We start from the raw sequence: 21,968 nt of genomic DNA, 5'->3' as shown, positions 1-21,968 counted from the left end.
AAAAGCGAGGAATAATATCCTGTCTCATTTGTATAGCCCCAGTTGGGGCTGTGCTGGACACTGCTCTCTGGGCATCGGGTCATCTGGCTCCATCACTACATTTATGGCACCCTTATGGCGCGATGTTCTCCTGCAGAACCCCACAGGCTAAAACTATGTTGCAGACTTTTTCTGCCATGTATAGGTGATATCGCTGATGCAAGATGGAGCCATCTGCCCTTAATCAATCCGATGGAGCGCTCCACCGTGGCCCGTGCGCGTACGTGTGCACTGTTACCGGCGAATAGAGGTCTTCTAAAAGAGCCAGATCTGCCATTGCTGATAAGTGATCAACTGATGACTTCTCCTTCCCCTGTTAAACTGATTATACGCTGCACCGCAAATCCACACTGACTCGAAAACTTGCGTACACAAGTTTAGACCAGACGTGAGATTTTATCGCAGCCTACGCTCACGTTCAAATTGATAAATGCCTTGCTTTGCGTAGGAATCGGCGTACGCCCGTCCTACGCCTGTTTCAGGTCGTACGCACGTTTCATAAATGAGGGCCCAGGAGAGCAGTGCCACGTGAGTTAATTGTCTCAGCTGATCGTTGTTGTACTAATTGAACTCTCCCTTTACAGTGTATGCATGTCTGGGCTGTGATCTGTGCTGAGGGTAACCCATGGTGACGGCGAATCCTGCCTAAGTGTTCCTTACATTCGGCAAATGCTGTTTTCTGAATACTGATCTTTTCTTTATCACAAAATACCTCACCAAGCCCAAAATGCACACTTCTCTTCATCACCAATTGGTTTGTTTATCCCAAACAAACATATTTGTACATGTAGTCTGCTTTCTTCCATATCAAGTAGCCGATTCCATTACTGAGCTGCACATATAAAAAAAAAAATATAAAAACAAAAACAAAAATATAAAACTTAAAATAACTCATCTGGGGATTTAAATATTTGTTAGCATCATTATACAAATCCAATCATCAAGCTATTGTTCCACATGTGATTTCACAATGCCACTGAAAGTATTTTTAGGACAGTGAGGGAGTCTCTGGGAGCAGAGGAGTGGGAGACATTCCCATCACATATGTTCAAGTTCTGTTCTCTTGTAAACAACAGCTAAAGTTCACTGGGCCCTAATGTCCCAAGCCACAGAATCTGCAGTTGTCTGAGTTCAGATGCTCTTTGAAGGCCAAACTCGTTTCATGTGCGGCGCAAAAAACATTTTGGGAAGGCCCCAAAACAAGATTTAATGACGCCTTTTACCAAAACTGAAAAACAAAACAATTTATATCACAATTGAATCAGAATTGTCTAGGTCTTTGATTATGGGGGGAATAATTGATTCAGGCTGTGTTGTCACACACAGACAGTAAGATCATTCTTTACATGTTGTGATAGAAAAGTGAACCCCCACTTGCCATGAATCATAATCTATCTGATGTCAGCTGAAGTCAGCTTCCGGAAAGGAAAGGGAATATTTATGACTTAACTGAAAACCCAGATAACAATTATTATTTATTTACTAAGGGATGATGTTACACTAAAAGATTAAACACATTTTGCATTAAATCACAAGGGTGAATTCTTAGTCTTATTATTTCTTCTCATGATGAAAGATTTGAGATGAGCTGAAATGCGTCCCATGTCTCATGTCATGTCAATCAAGCTGATTCGCCAGTGTTTTGTTATTGAAGTGGATATCCGCCATTTTCCTATTTCACATATCCCTCGGCACAACAACAGATGATCACCACATTCTGCTTCACTTTGTGTTTAATTTGATGTGAGTGTGTTGTATTTCACTGCTGCAGCTCAGTCAAGTTTTATTAAGAGCATATATCTCCTGAGAGTGTTGGCGAGGTGGAGTATGAAACAAGAATCCTATTGTTCTCTCTGCACCACCATTTCCCAGAAGATGAAATTATTAAGTTAACACCAGGATTTCAGATAGCCGGTTCCATTTAGGATCCGTTTCGCGGTTGGCAAATACCTGGATTTGTTTCGACATCAAATTTCTCAATAAACCCATTACTTTCTTTTATTAGCAAAGAGCAATGAAGAAACATATAGATAGCAGGCTTTTCATTTTGTCGCTGTTTAAAATGTCAAACATCACATACTGAAGATGAGATCAAATACCTAATTAAGTAATTAAGTACCTAATTAACATTAAAGCTATAGTGCCTAGTTTCCCATGAGGAATTGTTGTCGTAGCCTAGTCGTTGCATCCAAATGACACAAGCCTTCCGTGATCGCGCACTACCCCCACACAGTTTCTTGTAGCCAAGGAGGACACAGAGAATAAAAAAAAAAAACATGGATTCTTCAGAAGAGGTAATTATCTTCACTCAAGCTTATGTGCGGGAAAGTCACCGGATGCCACAATCTTCTGAAAGTAGCCATACTGAGAAATAGAGTGAGAGAGAGTTGTGTGGAGCTGAGAGTTGTCATTAGCTTTGTATCAACTAATTTGGTAATGGCTTGAATGTAACCGAGGTTCATTATTATAAACAAGTTACGAACTAAAGCTTTAAAGCATGAATAGATTGTTGTTGTTCTTTTAAACTTGTTGTCAAACCACCCACCTCATGCCAAGGCCGGTGAGGTGGTGGGGCATTTTGAGGAAGCTGGACAGGAAGCTTTGGAAGTGCAAAAACTGTGGTGTTCATTAATAAAACAACAAAAAAACATACTCAAACAACGGGCACAAACTGAACCCAGATAGATAAATATATAGATAGATAGACAATACAAAAATAAAACTAAGGCAAAAAATAAAAGCAAACAAACAAAACGGCACCCTCACAGCAAGCTGCCAAGTCCTTTCTCTCATCCCCTTTTTCTGAAGGCACTTTTAACCTCTCAGCCTTACTTCATTGGAACCTACCACCTGCACAGGTGATTATAGGGTGAGCTAACCTGAGAAAGCAACATTAACACTTTGTTTCTGAAAATACCATTACAATTAGATCAGTTATTGCTGACATTACTATTTATAAATAACAATAGGCACCCCAAATATTATAAAAATGTCATTCACTGCAGAACTATCTTACCTTTTGGTCTACACCTTTGGAGTGCCCAACCCCTCAGGGCCTAACCAGGCACACCTGCATGCACTCTCCTTAATTAAGCCGGGTGAGCAGCTGAGTCACCCCCCACATCACCGGCAGAACCATAGCAAAAACCTATGAACCCATAAACCAAACAGGCCTATGGTAAATTATAAAGTAGCAAATAATTATTTTTTGTAGGATAATTAGGCTTAAGCAGACACAAAACATTGTTGTCATTTTTTGGAACAGAGGCTAGTGAAAAGGTAGAAAGGCAGCCTTTTTACACTTATTTAAACAGTTTCAATCATAAAAATTGTTAATAATAAACTGGGAACAAACATCATTACAAAGAAACAATATAGCTGTCGCTGCATATTGTGTGACCCCACAAGAGGTCCCAACCCTAAAGAAACTCTACTCTTGGGTGTGGAGTATAGTGTTAGCAATGCTGTGTAAACAATGAAGATGCTGATGGATAGACAAATAACGGTGGACATACATGGCAAGAACCCAGAGAGACAAATATGGAGAACACTACACAATTTGTTTGTACTTTGTACATATGTGTGAAAGATTTCCTGATATTTTCTGTTTGTCTTGGCAAGAACAGTGAACATTTCAACCTACCTCTCTGATTAGCCCTATTAAGACACACGCACACAACCAACTTATGACTTTGCACACAAGTGCATCATAAGGAAATCGTTCTGCTGTTGCTGTCTTTATTAAAGACAACCGCCATTGAGAAAAAAATGCTTAGGTGTGCCTAGCCTTCAAATTCATTGATTTAATTATTTCGGGCCACATCCACATGTACCAAAACAATCTTTTTTTCCCCTCTTCCCTGGCATCGTTTCAAGAATAGTTGCGTCCAAACGGATCTATTTGTAAATGACTCAACACGCTACTTCATATTCCAGGCCTATAGGTCGCGCTGTTTCTGCTACAGAAATTCACCAAAAACGGAGAAGAAGAGGCGGAGAAGAAGAGGTGGAGAAGAAAAGGCGGAGAAGAAGAGGCGGAGCATGCGCATAAAGCCATAGACAGTATATAAACTGGACCAACAGATCCCGTTGTTCTGGACGGAGACCAGTGACGGATATTAGAAGCACTTTTCCGGTGATGGCTGAGCGTTACTGCGCAGCCTCCAACTGAGAGAGACGACGTAGATGTGACGTGAGCAACCTGTCTGAAAGTTGGAAGTCTTCTGGTAGCTGTGCCAAGAGAAATCTCAATCATTCCCAATCTTGCAGAGACGGAGAGCATAGGTATATGTAAGGAGAGAACATGGACACAGGCTAATTATTGCTAACTAAAATGCTAGTTAACATTAGTAATTAAACTAAAATAGCTAATGTAAGTCGAAACTGCCTGCGAGCTTCTCCTGTACTGTACGGTAATTCCTCTACTATGTGACAGTAAGTCCTGTGGTTATGACACAATCGTTAGCCTATTTTTACAAAAACGTCTGCTACGGAGCATATAAGGTAATGGAGCCGTGAGGTACAAGGTAATGGAGCCTTTTATACATTGTCGTGTTTCTTTAGAAATAAACAATGGACAAATAAAGTCTTTAAACGCTTCAGATGTAAAGTTATTTGCTGTCAAAGTGACGTCAAAATGAATGGCAGTCAATGGAATGCTAACGGTGGGTGAGTGCTTGTTAGCATCAAAATGGCGCCATAGGATCTACAGGTCGTTGACAGATGCTTACCCCCTTGCATAAAGCTTGCACACTGTATACAAACAGACAGTAGAAGAAGAAACCAAACACAAGAAGAAGACAACAAAAATGGCTAGTGCAAGGAAACCAGAATCGTTTGTAGGATGTAGTCCGCCATTGTTGTTGTTGTTATGAGACGTCGTCGCAGGATAAGAGGTCAAAGGCTAGAGGTCGAGGGCTGTGGCGATGACATCATCGATACGCAAGTATGCGGCTTCGCCGTCCAAACCAAGACTCAAGGGCGGCGTTTTAAAATGTTTTCACCCTTGGACCAGGTGTCAAAAAAGTGCGTCTTCACGTTTACAAGATTCGTTTGGACCAGGGACGTCATTAGGCCTATTTTAGGGGGGCTGAAGCTACCCCAAAATGTTTCTAAGCCCCCCCAAATAATAATAAGAAAAATAATAATCAGATTTTTACAGTGCACTCTGTATCACTCACTACGTGGAATCAATCTTCCTTCACCATTAATCTGTTGGTGTTGTCGTGCACTGCAGTCTGTTTTATTTTTATTTCACGAACTGTCACTGGTCGAAATGGCAGTGTTTTAGAGAGAGGCTTACGAGCGGTATGTGGACGAGCGAGGTAGAGAGTTACTGAAGAGAAAGAGCGCCAGGCAGCATTAAAACACAGCAGTAAATCAGAGAAATAAAATGTTGTTTTCGCCGATTTATCACTCGAAATGCAACTGTTGCAAGTACCTCACTATCATTAACGTTATCCAAATTCTATATTAGAAACAACAAATAATATATCCAGCTACAAAAAAGCCGGAAAGTCGAAAGTTAGACAGAAGTACAAAGAGTCAATGGCTATGAAGATGATACACCGTCTTGCCTCTTCTCATTGATTTAAACTGGCAGCTTTCAGAATGCTGCACACCGGTGTGTTGCAAGTAGCTACAAGATTTATCTTGTCTCGTCGCAAATCTTTGGTCTGGACTTGCTACCGTACACACAGTGAGTGATACACAGTGAAATTGTAAGTTGTTGTTAATGACTTTTACTTGCTTCACTTCAGCTACATTTACTTGAGGTAAAGATAAAGGGATATTTTAGTTGACTATAGAAAACAATAGTCTAGCTAGTGTAAACGAGTGAAATACAAGAAATAGCTCGCCTAGTAAGGTATCCGGAGCTCTTTATTCTTTACCATTAATATAGCCTGCTATCTCTATAGTATTAAAAACAATATCAGTCCCTAAATATCGTAGTGTCACTGTTAATGCTATTGTACCAGTATATCCTTCAATTCATTGAACAAATATACTGGAAGATATTTTAGGAGAGAGAGAGAGGCACCAAGGCATAGCCTAAACTAAAATATTTCATGATATTTATTATATATGCTTGATTCTGACCAACTTAACTTTCTGCATTCCTTTGCTGTAATAAATATACAAATGTAGACTAAATGTAGACTAGGCTATTTATGAGCATACATACGAGCATACATACATACATTCATACGTACATAAATACATACATACTAGAACTTATATTCATCAGGTTATTAAATTCAGACATACTTTAAATCCTTGTCAACCATATTGCAACAAGCTAGTTCAGCGTATCATGCCTGACTGGAGTAGTGTGTTTTTCTTTAGGAGTGGGAAGGACAGACAACATGTTGCCTATGTCGTCATTTGGACTGCCTTGTTGAGTGCAGCGGCACTGAGAACATTATATTTCACACAATTTAAGCTCTTTTTTAAAAAATGAAATAGGATTAGTCCAACGAATCGTTCGGTTTGTAATGCGCACCTAACCGAAAGCCTCGTACCGAACGGTTCAATACGAATACGTGTATCGTTAGACCCGTAGTAATTATATAGTCTTATTTTGACCTGCAACTTATCTAATAGAGAGAGGAATTAGGTATGGTATTACTTTACCACACATTTACAGGGGCAGATAGATAGCGGTTAAGTCTTAGCCTAAAGAAGAACTCAGCAGAGCACAGTCTGGCCGAAGTAAATCTTCTAAAAGTAAATATCTAAAAGCTAACTTTAGAGTTCGTAAGTAAGATTTTGCAAGGGAAAGTTTTGCATAGCCTCGGGGCTAAGCCCCCCCTGTCTTTCAATTCTAGTGACGTCCCTGGTTTGGATGATCGGCCAAAACGATGCAAAACGTGCATTTACACCAAAAAGCGTTTCTGTGTGGATGGCCTCTCATAGAAGCTTATTTTGCATGCAAATCAACACAAGTGCAGATCAGTAGGAAAACACATTTCCAGGCAGAGCGGGAAAAGAAAGATCCAAAATCACACAAAATACACACTGGAAAAAGAAGAGGCTCATCTGGGATGCTAATTATGTGAACGAAAACCAAAAGCTGCTGGTTTTAATGGTATATATACTACATATAAATATGCACTTACAAATAACATACATTATGATGATGATGAAGATGACACTAAGATAAAAAATAACAAAATTAGATTAAAATTAAAGTGGCCATATTATGCTCATTTTCAGGTTCATAATTGTATTTTGAGGTTGTACCAGAATAGATTTACATGGTTTAATTTTCAAAAAACAATTTTATGTATTTATCTATTTTTGTTCTACTGCACATTGCTGCAGCTCCTTCTTTTCACACGCTGTCAGGTTTCTGTTTTAGCTACAGAGTGAGACCTCTTAACTTCTGTAACATCTCTGTTGTCAGTCGCACATGCGTAGTAGCTAGGTAAGGATTACATGAGCTAGCTCCAACTTCGCCTGTACTAGGCAGGATTAGCCGGGAGTCTTCTTCTAAACTAGGACGCACATCCAACTTTGCATGGAATATCTGCAGAACAGGGACATGTAAGTAGTTCTTTACAATTTATTTTGTAGATTAGGGTGAATTTGTGTGTATTGTAGCAGTGTTTTGCCATTGAGAACGAGCTAGCATAGCTGGCATGCTAACGGTTAGCCCCCTAGGCCCCTCGTCTCGGCTAGTGACTTAGAAAGCCGTGCAGATTTTGAACAGCTTGCCCTGGAGCCTTAAGGGAGGACACATTCAGAAACCGTATCTCACTCAAAACAGCATGGATGGTTTTTGTTCAAAGTTTGTATGCATGTGGAAGTACGAGAGACACAAAATAACACCCCAAATCGCAGAAAAAGGTAATTTTTTTCATAATATGGGCACTTTAAGTTCCTTTTTAGAAATCCATTCAGCTTCTCACTGCTTATAGTATTGATCATGTGTGTGTGGCCCATATCGATTATTGGACCGAGGACTGAAACTACTGATTTAATTTATAATATACTAATAAATGTAATGATTATAAGAAATAAAAGTAATCAATATAAGGTCAATGGAGTGACGTCTTCAAATAGTTTGTTTTGTCCAACAAGCACTCCAAAAGAAATTCAATATGACACAATGTAAAAAAGTAGACAAAAAAACAGTAAATCCTAAAAAACCTAAAATGTTGCTTGTTACATTACTTTAAACAGTTAACAAGACTGTTGTTGAATTTCTGTCAATCAAATAATGAATACATTTAATTGCTTGATTGGACCAAATGTTTATGTCCCAGAAAGTGGTTAGCAAGAGAAAAGGAGGAATCTCTGAAATTGATACTGCTCTTGTTTTCGCATAAGTAATGAGAAGAGATCCATAGTGCTTATGTCCTTTCATCCATCTTTATGTTGTTTGTCTCACTGTTTGCGCACCTTTTTCACTCTGTAATATTGACCAATCATCAACCACACAGCCCTACTAACTTCAGTAAGTCAGGCAATGTTGTCATTAGAGTGATAGCATGTGTCATATCAGAGTGGATTGTTCCCTGTCATAGTGACACATAAAAAAATATATTTGTTTGCCTAAAACATAAAATCGTCATCATCAATCAATCATAAAAGAAAAGCTGGGTCAGCAAATAATTGAAATAGCAGCATATACATGAAGACTACCTATATGACTCTCCAATAACAACACCTAAACAACAGCTACAGACAGCATGCCCACTATTCTGTTCAGACCATGCGTACCTAAACAAATGAGTCTGAAGGCAGCTATCTATTGGAAAAGACAGATTTACTCTGGGCTCACCACTCAGCTTCTAATGAAGAAGCAAGCTAGGCCAACTAGTAATAAGATTTGCCAAGATCAATACGATTTTATGACTTGGTCAATGTAATAAACGGAAGTAGATTTTACAGGCGCACGTGTTTCATGCTCCCATAACAACTTTAAAGTGCTCATATTATGCTCATTTTCATGTTCAGAATTGTATTTAGAGGTTATATCAGAATAGGTTTACATGGTTTAATTTTCAAAAAACACCATATTTTTGTTATACTGCACATTGCTGCAGCTCCTCTTTTCACCCTGTGTGTTGAGCTCTCTGTTTTAGCTACACAGTGAGGCATCTCACTTCTGTACCATCTTTGTTGGGAGTCGCACATGCGCAGTAGCTAGGTAAGCACTGCTAGCTAGTCAGAAGCAGAGTATGAGGGCGTGCCATGCTAGCAGCTAGACGAGCATTATAACGTGTGTTACAAAGTGACACACGTTCGTCATGGAAGTAAAGGCTGGACTACAATAGAGCTGTTTGGAGTAGTTTGTGAACAGTGTTTTCCGTTGGAGATGGTAAGTCCCTTTGGGGTGGACTTTGGGCTTTTTCACTTTGTAAACCTATAACGTGCACAAAAAAGATATATAACACAATAAAGGAAAGGGGAAAAGCCAAAAAGCATAATATGAGCACTTTAATAATCTGTTGTTCTATCATGGACAAACCATTGATCTTTGGCCAAGTCCACACATACCATACCATCCATTTTACACATGGAATTTTCGAAAAAAAAATCCTGTCCACATAAAAGAGCGAAAACACAACTGAAGCGCTGTCAAGAGCATGCCAAGCCAACAGGCGAAAATATAACCCCAGTTACAGCAAAGAAGGAGAAGTTGGCCAATCAGAAGCCTAAAAAAAAAAAGCTGTAGCCGGAAGGCTACCAAAGGCCAAAACGCATAGAAAAAGCTATGTTCTTTAAAAATACCTGTATACGCATCAAGTAGGACTTCATCAGGCACAAAAAGCTTCAGAAAAACACCTTGAACGGCCAGCCCGCTGTTTTAAGGTCCCTTAATAATACTGTCATGATGACTGCTGAAAAACGTATTTACTAATATACACTAAAATATATATTTTCTATTTGAAAGCAATAGTTCAACAGAACATCTGCACACTTCTGAAACCAGAACAAATGAAAAAAAGTTTAAAACATCATCTGTTGCAAACTGCACATTTGTTGCCAATACTGCTGGGCTTTTGTTCAAAGATGTTTGTCAAAGTGTGTATGCACATCAAAGAAATATTTAGGCCAATTTTGTCTGGCAGGGTGTATTAGTTTTCCTAATTTTCTATCATGTATTAATCACAAAATCAAACTAAATGCAGTACGCCTAATAATGACAGTGTAAATATTCATAAAAACACAATGGACCTATCAATGGCATCTTAAAAACGAAATGTAAATCATGGCATCTATTTTACTATGAATAATTTTCAACAATTTAGGGCCTGTAATGTAAGGGATTATTGAGATTTCAGCAGTACGGGGGAACAAATAACATTTGATGTTATTTTCTGGCTCTATATCCCCTGTTTTTTGTATCACCAAAGTAATGTTTTTAATATGTAGCTGCAGAGAAAATATGTGGCAAGCAGTCTGACTGGATTTGCATATAAGAATGCATTATACATAAAACCACAAACAGGATATTGTTCATTTTTGAAATGTCAGTGTTCATTTTAACATTGTATTGATTTCAAGTCCGCAAAAATTTCACCACAGGGTTAATAGTAAAGCTGTGACACAGTTTAACTGAAAGAGGAAGTATGACCAGAAAAAGATTTGGCAACTGACGCATTAACAAAATATAAGGTGATGGATGGGACAAGGGGGGAAATATTAAAACTTTAAAGTGCTTATAATTAATATATTTATATTAACAATAAATCACAGGACTACTTGTATGTGAAAGGGGTCGCTCACAGGGAATTATCACCCGACTATGCTGTTCCTCTTACCTTTACGAAGCATTTTAGCATCTTTCAGCTCATTGTTTGATTTTCCAGACCGCAACTTTTTTAATTCACTCTCCCTGTTCTCATTGTTTCAGAAGCAGCAGACAACTGTTTTCAGCACATATGCTCTTAAAATCCTCTGTACACTACCTTCACAGCACCAAACAGCCGAGAGTCAAAGTTAGCAACTAGCTGGTGAACATAGAGGAGAATTTAAAGAGACGTTGGTGGAGTAGTTGGTGGAGACCAAAAACAGAGCTAAAAGAAAATACAATATAGCACTTACATTGGCAAGGTGACCAGAAACATGACTTCAATAAATGATAATGTTGCTTCATAATTGCGGAATGTGTAAATAAGTAATTGTTTGGAAACAAATTTGCTATATCAACTTAAAAGTTGATGCTATGTCAGTATTTAAAGCTTGTTTTCGCTGCCCACCAAGTGGCGAGAAAAAGTAAAAAATATATCCTGTCAAATTTGTCATTTGACAGGAGAGGATGGAGTCTGATCTATTTAATCTAAAGAATCCATGCAAATGATGCTGCTAGGTCCAGTAATGCACATACATGGGTCAGGGACTCATGAAAATGTTTTCATCCGAAAAACTAAAAACACATCATGGAACAATGACCTGCTGCAGTTTTCTATCTTTGTTCTGCTCCCCACATCTGTCTTCACTCTCTTATGGTCATTCTGTGCCTCAGCTACTTGTAGTTCCTAGAGTCTCTAAAAGTAGGATGCGAGCCAGAGCCTACAGCTATCAGGCTCCTCTCCTGTGGAACCAGCTCCCAGTCTGGGTTCGGGGGGCAGACACCGTCACCACATTTAAGAATAAACTGAAAACCCTCCTCTTTGATAAAGCTTATAGTTAGGGAGTGAGGAGTTGCAGCGTCCACCTAGCCTGGCCCACCTGCTTCTCTGCATAGTCGTCAGATTCATCTACCATATAATCAATAATATAATAAAAGTAGAGGGAGGCAGGCCAGTACAGTCTGAGCCGGTTGGGGACCAGGCTCCTCTCCATAACCTGTCTCTCTTAGTTATGCTGTTATAGTTCTAGACTGCCAGGGGACTTCCTTCTTTCCTTTGACACACTGAGCTGCTCTCTCCTCTCTCTTTCCATTTGGTTCCATTTGTGTGCATCCTTGTCCCAGAAATGCTTCGCTTGTTTTCAAGCCATGATGTCTCTCTCTTTCTCATGGGTGGGCCAAATTCTCTAGGCGGGCAAAGCAGAGAAAGGGGAGGTAACCTTGTACCTTATGAGCTCATAAGGAGCAGATTCCAGATCGGCCCATCTGAGCTTTCATTTTCTCAAAGGCAGAGCAGGATACCCAGGGCTCGGTTAACACCTATCGCCATTTCTAGCCACTGGGGGACCATAGGCAGGCTGGGGGAACTCATATTAATGTTAAAAAAACCTCATAAAGTGCAATTTTCATGCCATGGGACCTTTAAGCCTTCATCCACCATAAAAGGGAAACCTCACTGTTCAGTCCACAAAAGCCAGCTGCTGATTGCGGAGCATCATCTTTTCTTATAGAAACCTGGATGAAGTTTACAATGACATTTATCTCCCAGCAGCACCTGGAGCACAGTAACAGTTTGGGGCACAAAACTGGTTCTTGTCTTGACTCTGTCACAGCATGTATGTCTTCTGTCATCTCTGAGTGGACCACTCCCATGTCTCAAACTCATGCAAAGGTCATGGTGCACTACGCTGCAGTCACAAAGACTGCACAAGCAGACTCATCTGATTCCACCTCTGGCAAGCATTACAGGGATTTCAGCTTTGAATCATCTTGGATGCGTCTGAATTTGGGGACTTCCCCTCTTCGTCCACACTGATTTACTTAATCTGATTCCAGTTGGATGATCAAAAGCTGTAACCCTGTATATTTTCAACAACATTCCAGCCTGGCCTTTGACTAAGCTTGCCGAGGGACTTAAGAGCTCCTGGCTGTTTTGAAACTATTCTAAGGTTGATTTAGCTGTATGCTTATGGTTAAGTCCTACGGGGTAATATACTGTCACATTTGTCTTAATGTTTTAGTGGTTTTTAAGCAGGCTCTCCTCTAGAATTAGTCTTCATATGGCACTGTTAACCTGTTCCTCGATCCTTCTTCAGTCTCAGAGAGCCTGAACATGTGAACAATAATGTTTTTGTGTCTTCAAACAACAGACTCTTTTGCTTCATACTGTTTTTTTTTTTTCACTTGTCAGCCAGCCCAGATTCATGAGGTGTTACGCAAACTCCTGAAGGCATGATGCCCTGTGACTGTAAATGTGTCAGAGCTGTTGTTTATCTTTTTACCAATCAGCACAGTTTGTCAGTTATGTTCAGCGCTATTGGAAATGGTTTGGTAGTTCCTTTTTTCAATTTCCAAATCTGGTCTTGTGAACCTTCTTTTTTTTCTTCCCTTTGCATTTGAATCTTTATTTGCTGCAGTGAACAGTAGGAGGGATAACATGCAATACCATTGTCAGACTTGATGCTGGCAAACTACTAGTTATTAAATCAAAAACAGTCCATTTGATTTGAAATGTAAAATCTAAATATACTATACACTAATTTTTTAAAAACATAAGTAGCGCAATGGAGCACCATTTTTAAGAGCGTGTCCCCATTTTATTACTATCACATGCATGAAGATGCCTGTGCATGCACACATGGTGATGAAATATATTACGGGTCTTCAATGTTTTTTAAGCCAAGGACCCCTTATCTGAGAGAGACTCCCCCACGCCCTCTCTACATATTTTATAAAATGAAGTTGCATATTAAACTGGGCCTACAATATAAGCCTAAATCCTTTATTCATACATTTTTAGTGCATAGAAAACTATAAGCTATAAAAATAACAATTGGTATGATTTTATAAATGTTTTTAATTAATTAGTAAGTTAAATATACACGTGACAGTGAATCCTTAGGATTAACTGTATCTGTGGATGGCTAGTGACTACCTTACCTATGGGCCAGTAAGCCTATCATTAATATGTTTTTTGTCACAAATAGGCTGATTTATATTTGGTAATAATTAAACTTTCAAAAGTTGCAAAGAAACTCCCTTCATTCATTTTGCCTGATGAAGGTCTAGTACCGAAAGGAGAGTTTCTTTGCAACCTTTGACCCACTTATCCCCTTCTGACGCACCTGTCTCATGTTATAGATGTGCAAAGTATTTTTCTGTACTGAAAAACTTATAATTGAACAATAATTTGGTGGGCCCCCTGGACCCCCTGTTGAAGATCTCTGCAATATATGGTCATGCCAATGGTTTCAGCTTATTTGGCTGATGGCACAAAGTAACATGCCAAGAAATGTAGAATTGTACAAACAAAGACAAAGAAGAAGAGGACTGCTGGAATGCAAGCATGGATGAAAACAATGTAGGTTTAAAATTCTTAAAAAAAAAAAAAATCAGCTACTCAAAGGTTTTACTTTGGTGAGAAATAATGAATGTAAACCAAACTTTGTTTCTAAAAAATCTCCAGTGGGTACCTTCAATTCTTCATTCCATGTCCAACTTCCTGACCTCTGGTCTACCATTTCACTTTAATGATCACAGGATCTTTTTTCTGAACGCATATTACAGCTGCTGTTTTGCTACTTATAATACTTCCAACAACACAGTGAGATATAACGTAGTTTATGGATCTTGGTTGCACTCACGCACAAGTCAATATGAGTCTGCTGACTAAGACTCAGGCACAATAGCTTCACTAATAGAAACCTTTTATCCAAAGCATCAATGATTCAAATCTATCCCACAGTTCTGCTACAGATTAAAGTTGCTCCAGTCACCTTAAAACAAAACCTGCCCTTGGGTTATTTAAATATTTTTAGTCTGAGCTATTGATTGATATGATGAAGGGTCAAATTTAGAGCAATCTAGCAAATAGCTTGTGATGTGAGTGTAGCACTTTATTGATCCAGGTATTGACTAGCAGCATATGGACCCTAGACAGCTTCTGTGGTTCCCATGGGAACCACAGGGAGGGGCGGGGGGGGGGGGGTATTGGTGGTAGTCACAAGCAAGCTCTAACTGTCCCCTGCAGCTTTGATCATTTATAAAGTGAAGATGACAGGTCAAAGAGGGAGGAAGAAAGACCTAATGGAGGAGGTTTGATTTCCCTATGATCCCTTTGATTCCCCAGTAATTTCACAAAGGGCAGCAACTAAAGATAACCATTTATCAATCTTATCTTTGATGAATGTATCATTGATTTAGTCTGTAAAAAGTCACCACAACCTGTCAGAGCCAGAAGGGACATCTTGAATTGCTTGTTTTTTTTCCAGCCAACAGTTCAAAACCCAAATGATCAGCAGCACATTCTCATATTTGAAAAGCTAAAACCATTAAATGTATGGCATTTGTGCTCTTGGTTTAAAAGATTAACTTTCTTTCAATCGACTTACTATTTCAGCACTAATTCCTATAAACCCAACCGTGTTATATTCTTGCTTTAATGTATGTGGATTGTATTGTAAATGTGGTGGTGTAACCTCACATAATGCAGCTCTAACAGTGTTTGTTTAGAGTGGGAGAGGAGGCTTTAAATCCCGTCCTACAGCTGGAGATGGATTGTTGCAGCTGTACTTTAAAATGTTTAACAAGCAGTGGCCATATATTGCTTATGGCACAACATTACACTAACAATGTGTCAATAGTCCGTCCCTCAACAAACCGAGACGAACCTCATGTTTCACACTACATCAAACAAATCAAACGTTTTCTCAAAGAACAGCTGCAGTGATAACATTCATTGCATTAAGTTCTATTGGAGAATGGGTCCTTATCTTAAAAGGAGAGGGTCATATATAACCAGGGCCAGGGCTATAGAGTGACAAGTCTGGGAAGCTGGTGTGATTCAGTTAACGGTGAACAAACCAAACATTCACAGCCAATGGATTACTCTTTAAAATTACGTCAACTCACCACACACACACACACACACACACACACACACACACACACACACACACACACACACACACTCTCCCTAACCAATTCCAAAAAAACTAATTGGCTTATTTTGATAAATTCCCACACATGATCATCTTTTACCACTTCACTGATCGCAACCACAGCATGAGAACCTTTACTTCCTGAATAATGAATAACGAATAGCTGGGACTGAAGAAACACACAAACCTCAGAAATGCACAGAGTGCATCACTGCCTGTGTTTGTCCAAAAGTCACTCAGCAATTTCATGATCTCGCAACTTGATCTGTAAATACAAAGTCTGCGACATTATTCATGCCTGTGAGGCGAAGAGCGCTTAAATTTGAATGTTTTTGGATTCTACAATTATTCATCTCCTCTGCCAAGAAAAGGAAGCATTCATTTCCTGCACCTGTTTTCCATCTTTCCCACATCTACCAACATGCATCCCTGTTGATGAGGGCGAACTGCAGACAGAGGCCGTTCTTCAGAGCTCGAAAGCATCGTTCTCCAAAGTATTTTTAGTTACATGAAAGTGCTTTGAGTAAAATTACGACTAACCTGAAACGCATGTAACACATACGAGTGCAATAACTGAAAATGCAACTTGTGTACTTGCATATGAAAAGGAACAAACTAGAGCTGCAAAGATGAATCAATTAGTTGTCAGCTATTACATTTATTGCCAACTATTTTGATAATCTATTAATCTGTTTGAGTAAAAATTCTCTGATTCCAGCTTCTTAAATGTGAACATTTTCTAGTTACTTTACTCCTCTGTGACAGTAAACTGAATATATTTGAGCTGTGGACAGAACAAGACATTTGAGGACGTCATCTTGGGCTTTTGTAAAACACTGATCGACATTTTTCACCATTTTCTGACATTTTATAGAGGAAAGAACTAATCGATTAGTCGAAAAAATAAACAACTGTCAGTTGCAGCCCTAGAACAAACGTGTGAATGCCAGTGCTGAGAGCAGCGTCTACTACGTATGCCCTTTACTATATTTTCATGGCAATAAACAGAATCAGACTTTTTCGCCAACATCTGTTGTGCTTCAGGCCAACTGGCATTATTCATGGTGCGGCATCTGTCTGGAAACATGTTACGTCTGCTGAGATGCACTCGTCTCACACACTTCATCATCACTGCCTCAGATGTTTCGGTTACAACCACAAGAATGTAGACACATGAGCAAACAAGCAAACATCAACACACACGGGTCTGCTGAAATTAAGCAAGAATCACTAACTACTTAATAACAGGGTCTTAAATTATTCACAATGACACACTACTGTGTGACATCAGAAACTCTGTTTGGTGGAGATGATTAACTTATGATATTGATAAGTACATCTAAAAATAGGTATCAAATCAATTTAGAGGATAAAAGGTTAATTTTAGAAGAGAAAAGTGGAATTTCTAAAATGAAAATCAACAGTGATGTAACACCGGTCTTTTTTTTATTTATTTTTTTATTAAAACATAAATGACACACAGTACTGTACAGCTAGAACACATATGCTTTCCAAGTAATGAAGTTGGGGTTTCAGTTTCCTGGACGCTGACTCATAAAGTGGTGAAAAGTGTATATCGTCATCCCTGTTCATTCCCCAGGCCCGTCTCTACCACAACTCTGGGCGAGTGCCGCTGCATGCACCGTAGGTTAATCAAACCCTGAGGTTACCACAAACCTTCCAGATTCAGACTATGAGTAGTTAGTGAAGAGCGAGAACATGAACAAACACTTTTTCCTGCTTCCTGTAAACTACCTGATCATCAGACCACGGCTTTTTACAAGGCTAACATAAATATGTGAAAGCAGGGATGCCTTTATAATATAACCCACATTAATCATATCCTCCAGCTAGTTTTTATTTCCCCAAACCTGACTTCCCTCAGGGCCCCTGGCTAATGTTTATGGGCAGACGGGAGACTGGTTAAAGGTGCCCTGCCGCACGTATTTCATTACTTTGTGGTAATGTCTGAAGTTCTACCATGGACTCTGTAACATTTTTTGTGGAAAAAATGCCTTGGTTACCTTGTTTCAAGTAGGGCTGGGCAATATATCGATATTATATCGATATTGTGATATGAGACTAGATATCGTCTTAGATTTTGGATATCGTAATATCGTGATATGACATAAGTGTTGTCCTTTACTGGTTTTAAAGGCTGCATTACAGTAAAGTGATGTACTTTTAGCTGACTGTTCTAGCTGTTCTATTATTTGCCTTTTCCCCACTTAGACATTATGTCCACATTACTGATGATTATTTATCTAAAATAAAAAATAAAGCACAAATTGTCAACCCTAGAATATTGCCGCAATATCAATATCGAGGTATTTGGTCAAGAATATCGTGATATCTGATTTTCTCCCTATCGCCCAGCCCTAGTTTCAAGCCATTCTAGCGTGGTATAGAAAGCCTGCAGGAAGACTCAGCTCGATTTGTGCCAGTTCTCATTAATATTCAACGAGCTAAGCTGCTTGACTCTGATTGGCTAACGGCTAGCCAATGAGAGCCTGGCTATCAGCATCCTTTACCCAGCGCAACTGGACAAGCTCATGAATAGTAATGAGCTCAGGCAACACCACGTCAGACTGACCAGCTTTTGTAATTGGCCTGATTTCTCCGCTTATTTCTTTTCAGTGGCTAGAGCTGACAGAGGAGGTAGCAGTTCATTTTCACATTCACGACATAACACAAACACATATGGACCTAACATATTTCAAAAGATAAAAGTAAAAACGGTTTTGTGTGGCAGGGCACCTTTAACCTCGGACTTCTTTGCCCTCTGGGAAAGGCAGGATCAGACCAGTCCTCCAGGGTTATCAGGTTTGACACACTATTCTTAAACAGGGGCAGATATGGAGCAGAGTAGACACACCCACACACGTGCGCACACACACACACACACACACACACACACACACACACACACACACACACACAAAGCAATACCATGCCTTGTGTGGTGTAGGCTCCACTCTCAGGCACACCTTTTAATTGTGGAGCAGAAGAGCAATGCACAACCGTTTGGGAGACTTCAACAGGGCGCACAAACACATACCATAGCAACAAAAACATCAACGGTTGCCAATGCAGCTGAGCTTTCTATGCACATAATGAATACAGAATAAGGGGAAGAAATACATTTTAGTAGGAGAAACTCTTTAATTCTAAAATGGACCTACTCCATGCTATAAACCCTCAACTGTCAGTGTGCAGACATAGGCTACATCCAGTCAGGGACTCATGTTAATAATAACAATAACTAAAACTCCTGTTTTCTGTTCCCCTTTCAGTATACAAAATGTACTTCTTTAGATTTTGCTGAGGAGTTTTTGGTTCATGTTTTCACAATAAATGACACATCAGGGACACACACGCTGATTCAGAGGTAACGTCTGCCAAAATAGCCTAAAAGTCCCCCAGAGTGATAGAAAGTGAGTGGGTAAGCCTATCAATGTTGGTGACCCACAAACACACAAACTGAGGAAAGGTCAAAATGTGAACTCACAATGAGTGGTAGGGAGCAGACCACAAAGATTACGGTGATGAGCGCCAGCAGCACCAGGTGGTCCACCTCCTCTTCCCCCTGTGCGAACCAGGCCAGGCTCAGCTTCCTTCTTCTCCCCGACGACCCGACCGAGCTGCGCCGCATCATCTGGCTCCGGTGCATCTGGCACAGGCTGACGATCACTGAACCGTTGCACACAAACACTGCGAAGATCAGCAGTGCCATGAGGGACGAGTAGGACAGAGAGAAGGCCAGCACCAAGCTGGCCTGGTCATCCCCTGTCGCATCCATATCGATAAAGCACCACGTCCCAGGACAGTACTGTCTGAATTTGCCGTAGCCACTGTATGGCAGGAGGCAGAAGGCCAAAGAAAAGACATAAATAAAGAAGAGAGTGTATTTGGCAAAGCTGCGCCGGATGTGTACAGAGTAAAAGTAAGGGTGGCTGATGGCCAGGCAGCGCTCCACAGCCATGGCGCACAGGATGAGCGTGGGGGCCAGGCCGAAGAAACTCATGGCGAAAGCAAAGATCTTGCACAGGCCTGCGCCTCCCATGCTGATCAGGGACATGTTGCGGGCGTAGCAGATGAACACAGGTGGGCTGAGGAGGCAGGTGCCCAGCAGGTCGGTGAGGGCCAGGCCGGTCACCAGGATGCAGAAGACAGAAGACCTGGAGCGATGCTCCTTCTGGTGCACGCCGAGGATGAAGAGAGCCAGAAGGTTTCCCACCACGGCAGCCAAAAACATGATGATGCTTGTTACTGGCTTGCCATCCCCATTCACGATGAGAGTGTCATTGCAGGTAGTGTTGTTACATGATTCGTTTGAATCCATGCTTTTGTTCATGTCTAACTCGCTGCAAAAAAAATATGCCTGCTCAGTGTGGAATTGCCGGTAATAAGGAATTCCCACACAACCAAAGGAGAGCCTGACCTCTTGATACCATCATCTGGCAACACAGAAGGCAGGGCTGTCTGGGAAGACCCATGATGCTGCACTGACCTAAAACGTGCTCCTCTTTCTTGCAGACAGTTTTGAAATCTGTGAAACAAATAACACACACACACAAAAAAGATGCTTAGTGCTTACAGGTAACATAAGACTCTCATTCCACCAGGGGTGGCATCGTGTTAAGGTTTTTCATCCCAGTATATTTATGTCTTTCTTCTACTGGTGAATAATTATTAACAATGTTCGTATCATAGTTTTAGTGACTAAGTATCACTCACCGTTCGCTGGCTCGCAGGAGAGAGGCAATATGAGCGACTGGAACTTCTTAAAAGTAAGTCAGAAAAGTAAAATTTTTCTTCTTATTCTTCTTCTTCTTCTTTTTCTTCTTTTTCTACGGATTCCTGGTTAGTAAACCATTTAGCGGTTACCGAGTTCAAAGCTGCCGCTGCCGGTTACATCTCGGCAGATACACACTGAAATCAAGGGACAAAGAGAAAGACTGAATAAGTTCCGCTTTTTCCATCAACTCTCTCTCTCTCTCTCTCTCTGTATCTCTCTCTCGCTGTATCTCTGTGTCTGTCTCTCTCTCTCTCTCTTTCTATCTTTCTCTCTCTTTCTCTGCACCTCCCAGTGTGTCTCGGATAGATGTATAGTCCCTCCCACTGTACTGTACCGAAAACGCTGACAGATTCCATTCAAAGGAATATTTAAGATAAACAAAGGTAAAAAAAAATAATAATAATAATAATAATAAAATCTTAAAGAATTGACTTGTTTCTGCTGGCTATCAATCAGAATGAACTATTTGTGGAGTTATTTTCTTCCTTGTTTCAAGATATTATATGGTTTTGTGTCCAGAAATGGATGCATTATGAGCACATTACCCCACAGTAAGGTTTTATTTTTCTCCAGGTTAAATAAAAACCTAAACATATAATTTTAAGAGTAAACTATAAGGGACTTTTATTGCAGTAACCTATAGACTGAAATAAATAAATAAAAAACACCAATAGATTGGTGGGCCCAGCTGTACTGACAAAGACACTCTGGTCAGTATTGGCTTGTTCCCCATGAGCGCTCAGAAAAAAATGTTATCCAATTAGTCTTTTGTGTAAGTATTTGGTTTGGCAATGTCCCTTCTTGGTTTTTAAAAATGTGTTTCGAATAGCCTTCATCTCGGCCAGTTTACATTTCATGCAGCCTTTGTTGCAACTCAACCGAGAAAGGGAGAACCAGCAGTGCTTTAGCTGAATATAAATGCTGCGAAAGCTTGTTTTCCCTGTTTGCAGCCTTTGGTGAAATCTACCTGAATGGAAAGAGAGGTAAATCCTCCAACAGTGTGTGTGTGTGTGTGTGTGTGTGTGTGTGTGTGTGTGTGTGTGTGTGTGTGTGTGTGTGTGTGTGTGTTTGTGTGTGCTCTGGAAGAGACTGCATGCTTTGATTTGGCCCTCAGGATGAGAATACTCAGCTTAGAGTGTTTGACAAAAGTGCAGGAACCAGAGAAATGCTGTTCAGAAAATTAAGCTTAGCGCTCATGCAGGACACCGAAGTCATACGCCCGCTAATTACAGTGTTAAAGCCGATTGCTTACACACAAAAGTATTACACAATTATCAAAACCTTACACTCAAGGAGCAAAACGTTGGCCCAGATGTGTACCACTATGAGCACAATGTCAGTCTCACACTGTTTGCGAAACAATACACACAGTGATTTTCAAAACATTAAA

At 40.1% G+C, this 21,968-nt stretch overlaps 1 protein-coding gene across 1 annotated transcript in view; it reads right to left on the bottom strand.

The window, feature by feature from the left end:
* Positions 1–20,815, bottom strand: part of ptgir (prostaglandin I2 receptor) — a 32,873-nt gene extending 12,058 nt beyond the window's left edge. The window contains exons 1-2 of the mRNA XM_078246149.1: positions 20,518–20,815; positions 19,289–20,329 (exon numbers count right to left, since the gene is read on the bottom strand). Of these exons, the coding sequence (XP_078102275.1) occupies positions 19,289–20,134 (846 nt within the window). The 5' untranslated portion in view covers positions 20,135–20,329; positions 20,518–20,815. The remainder of the gene's footprint in view (positions 1–19,288; positions 20,330–20,517) is intronic.
* Positions 20,816–21,968: the final 1,153 nt, after the last annotated feature.

Source organism: Sander vitreus, chromosome 3 (assembly GCF_031162955.1).
Source record: "Sander vitreus isolate 19-12246 chromosome 3, sanVit1, whole genome shotgun sequence".
Lineage (NCBI taxonomy): Eukaryota > Metazoa > Chordata > Actinopteri > Perciformes > Percidae > Sander > Sander vitreus.
This window is presented reverse-complemented; position numbering and strand designations above follow the sequence as displayed.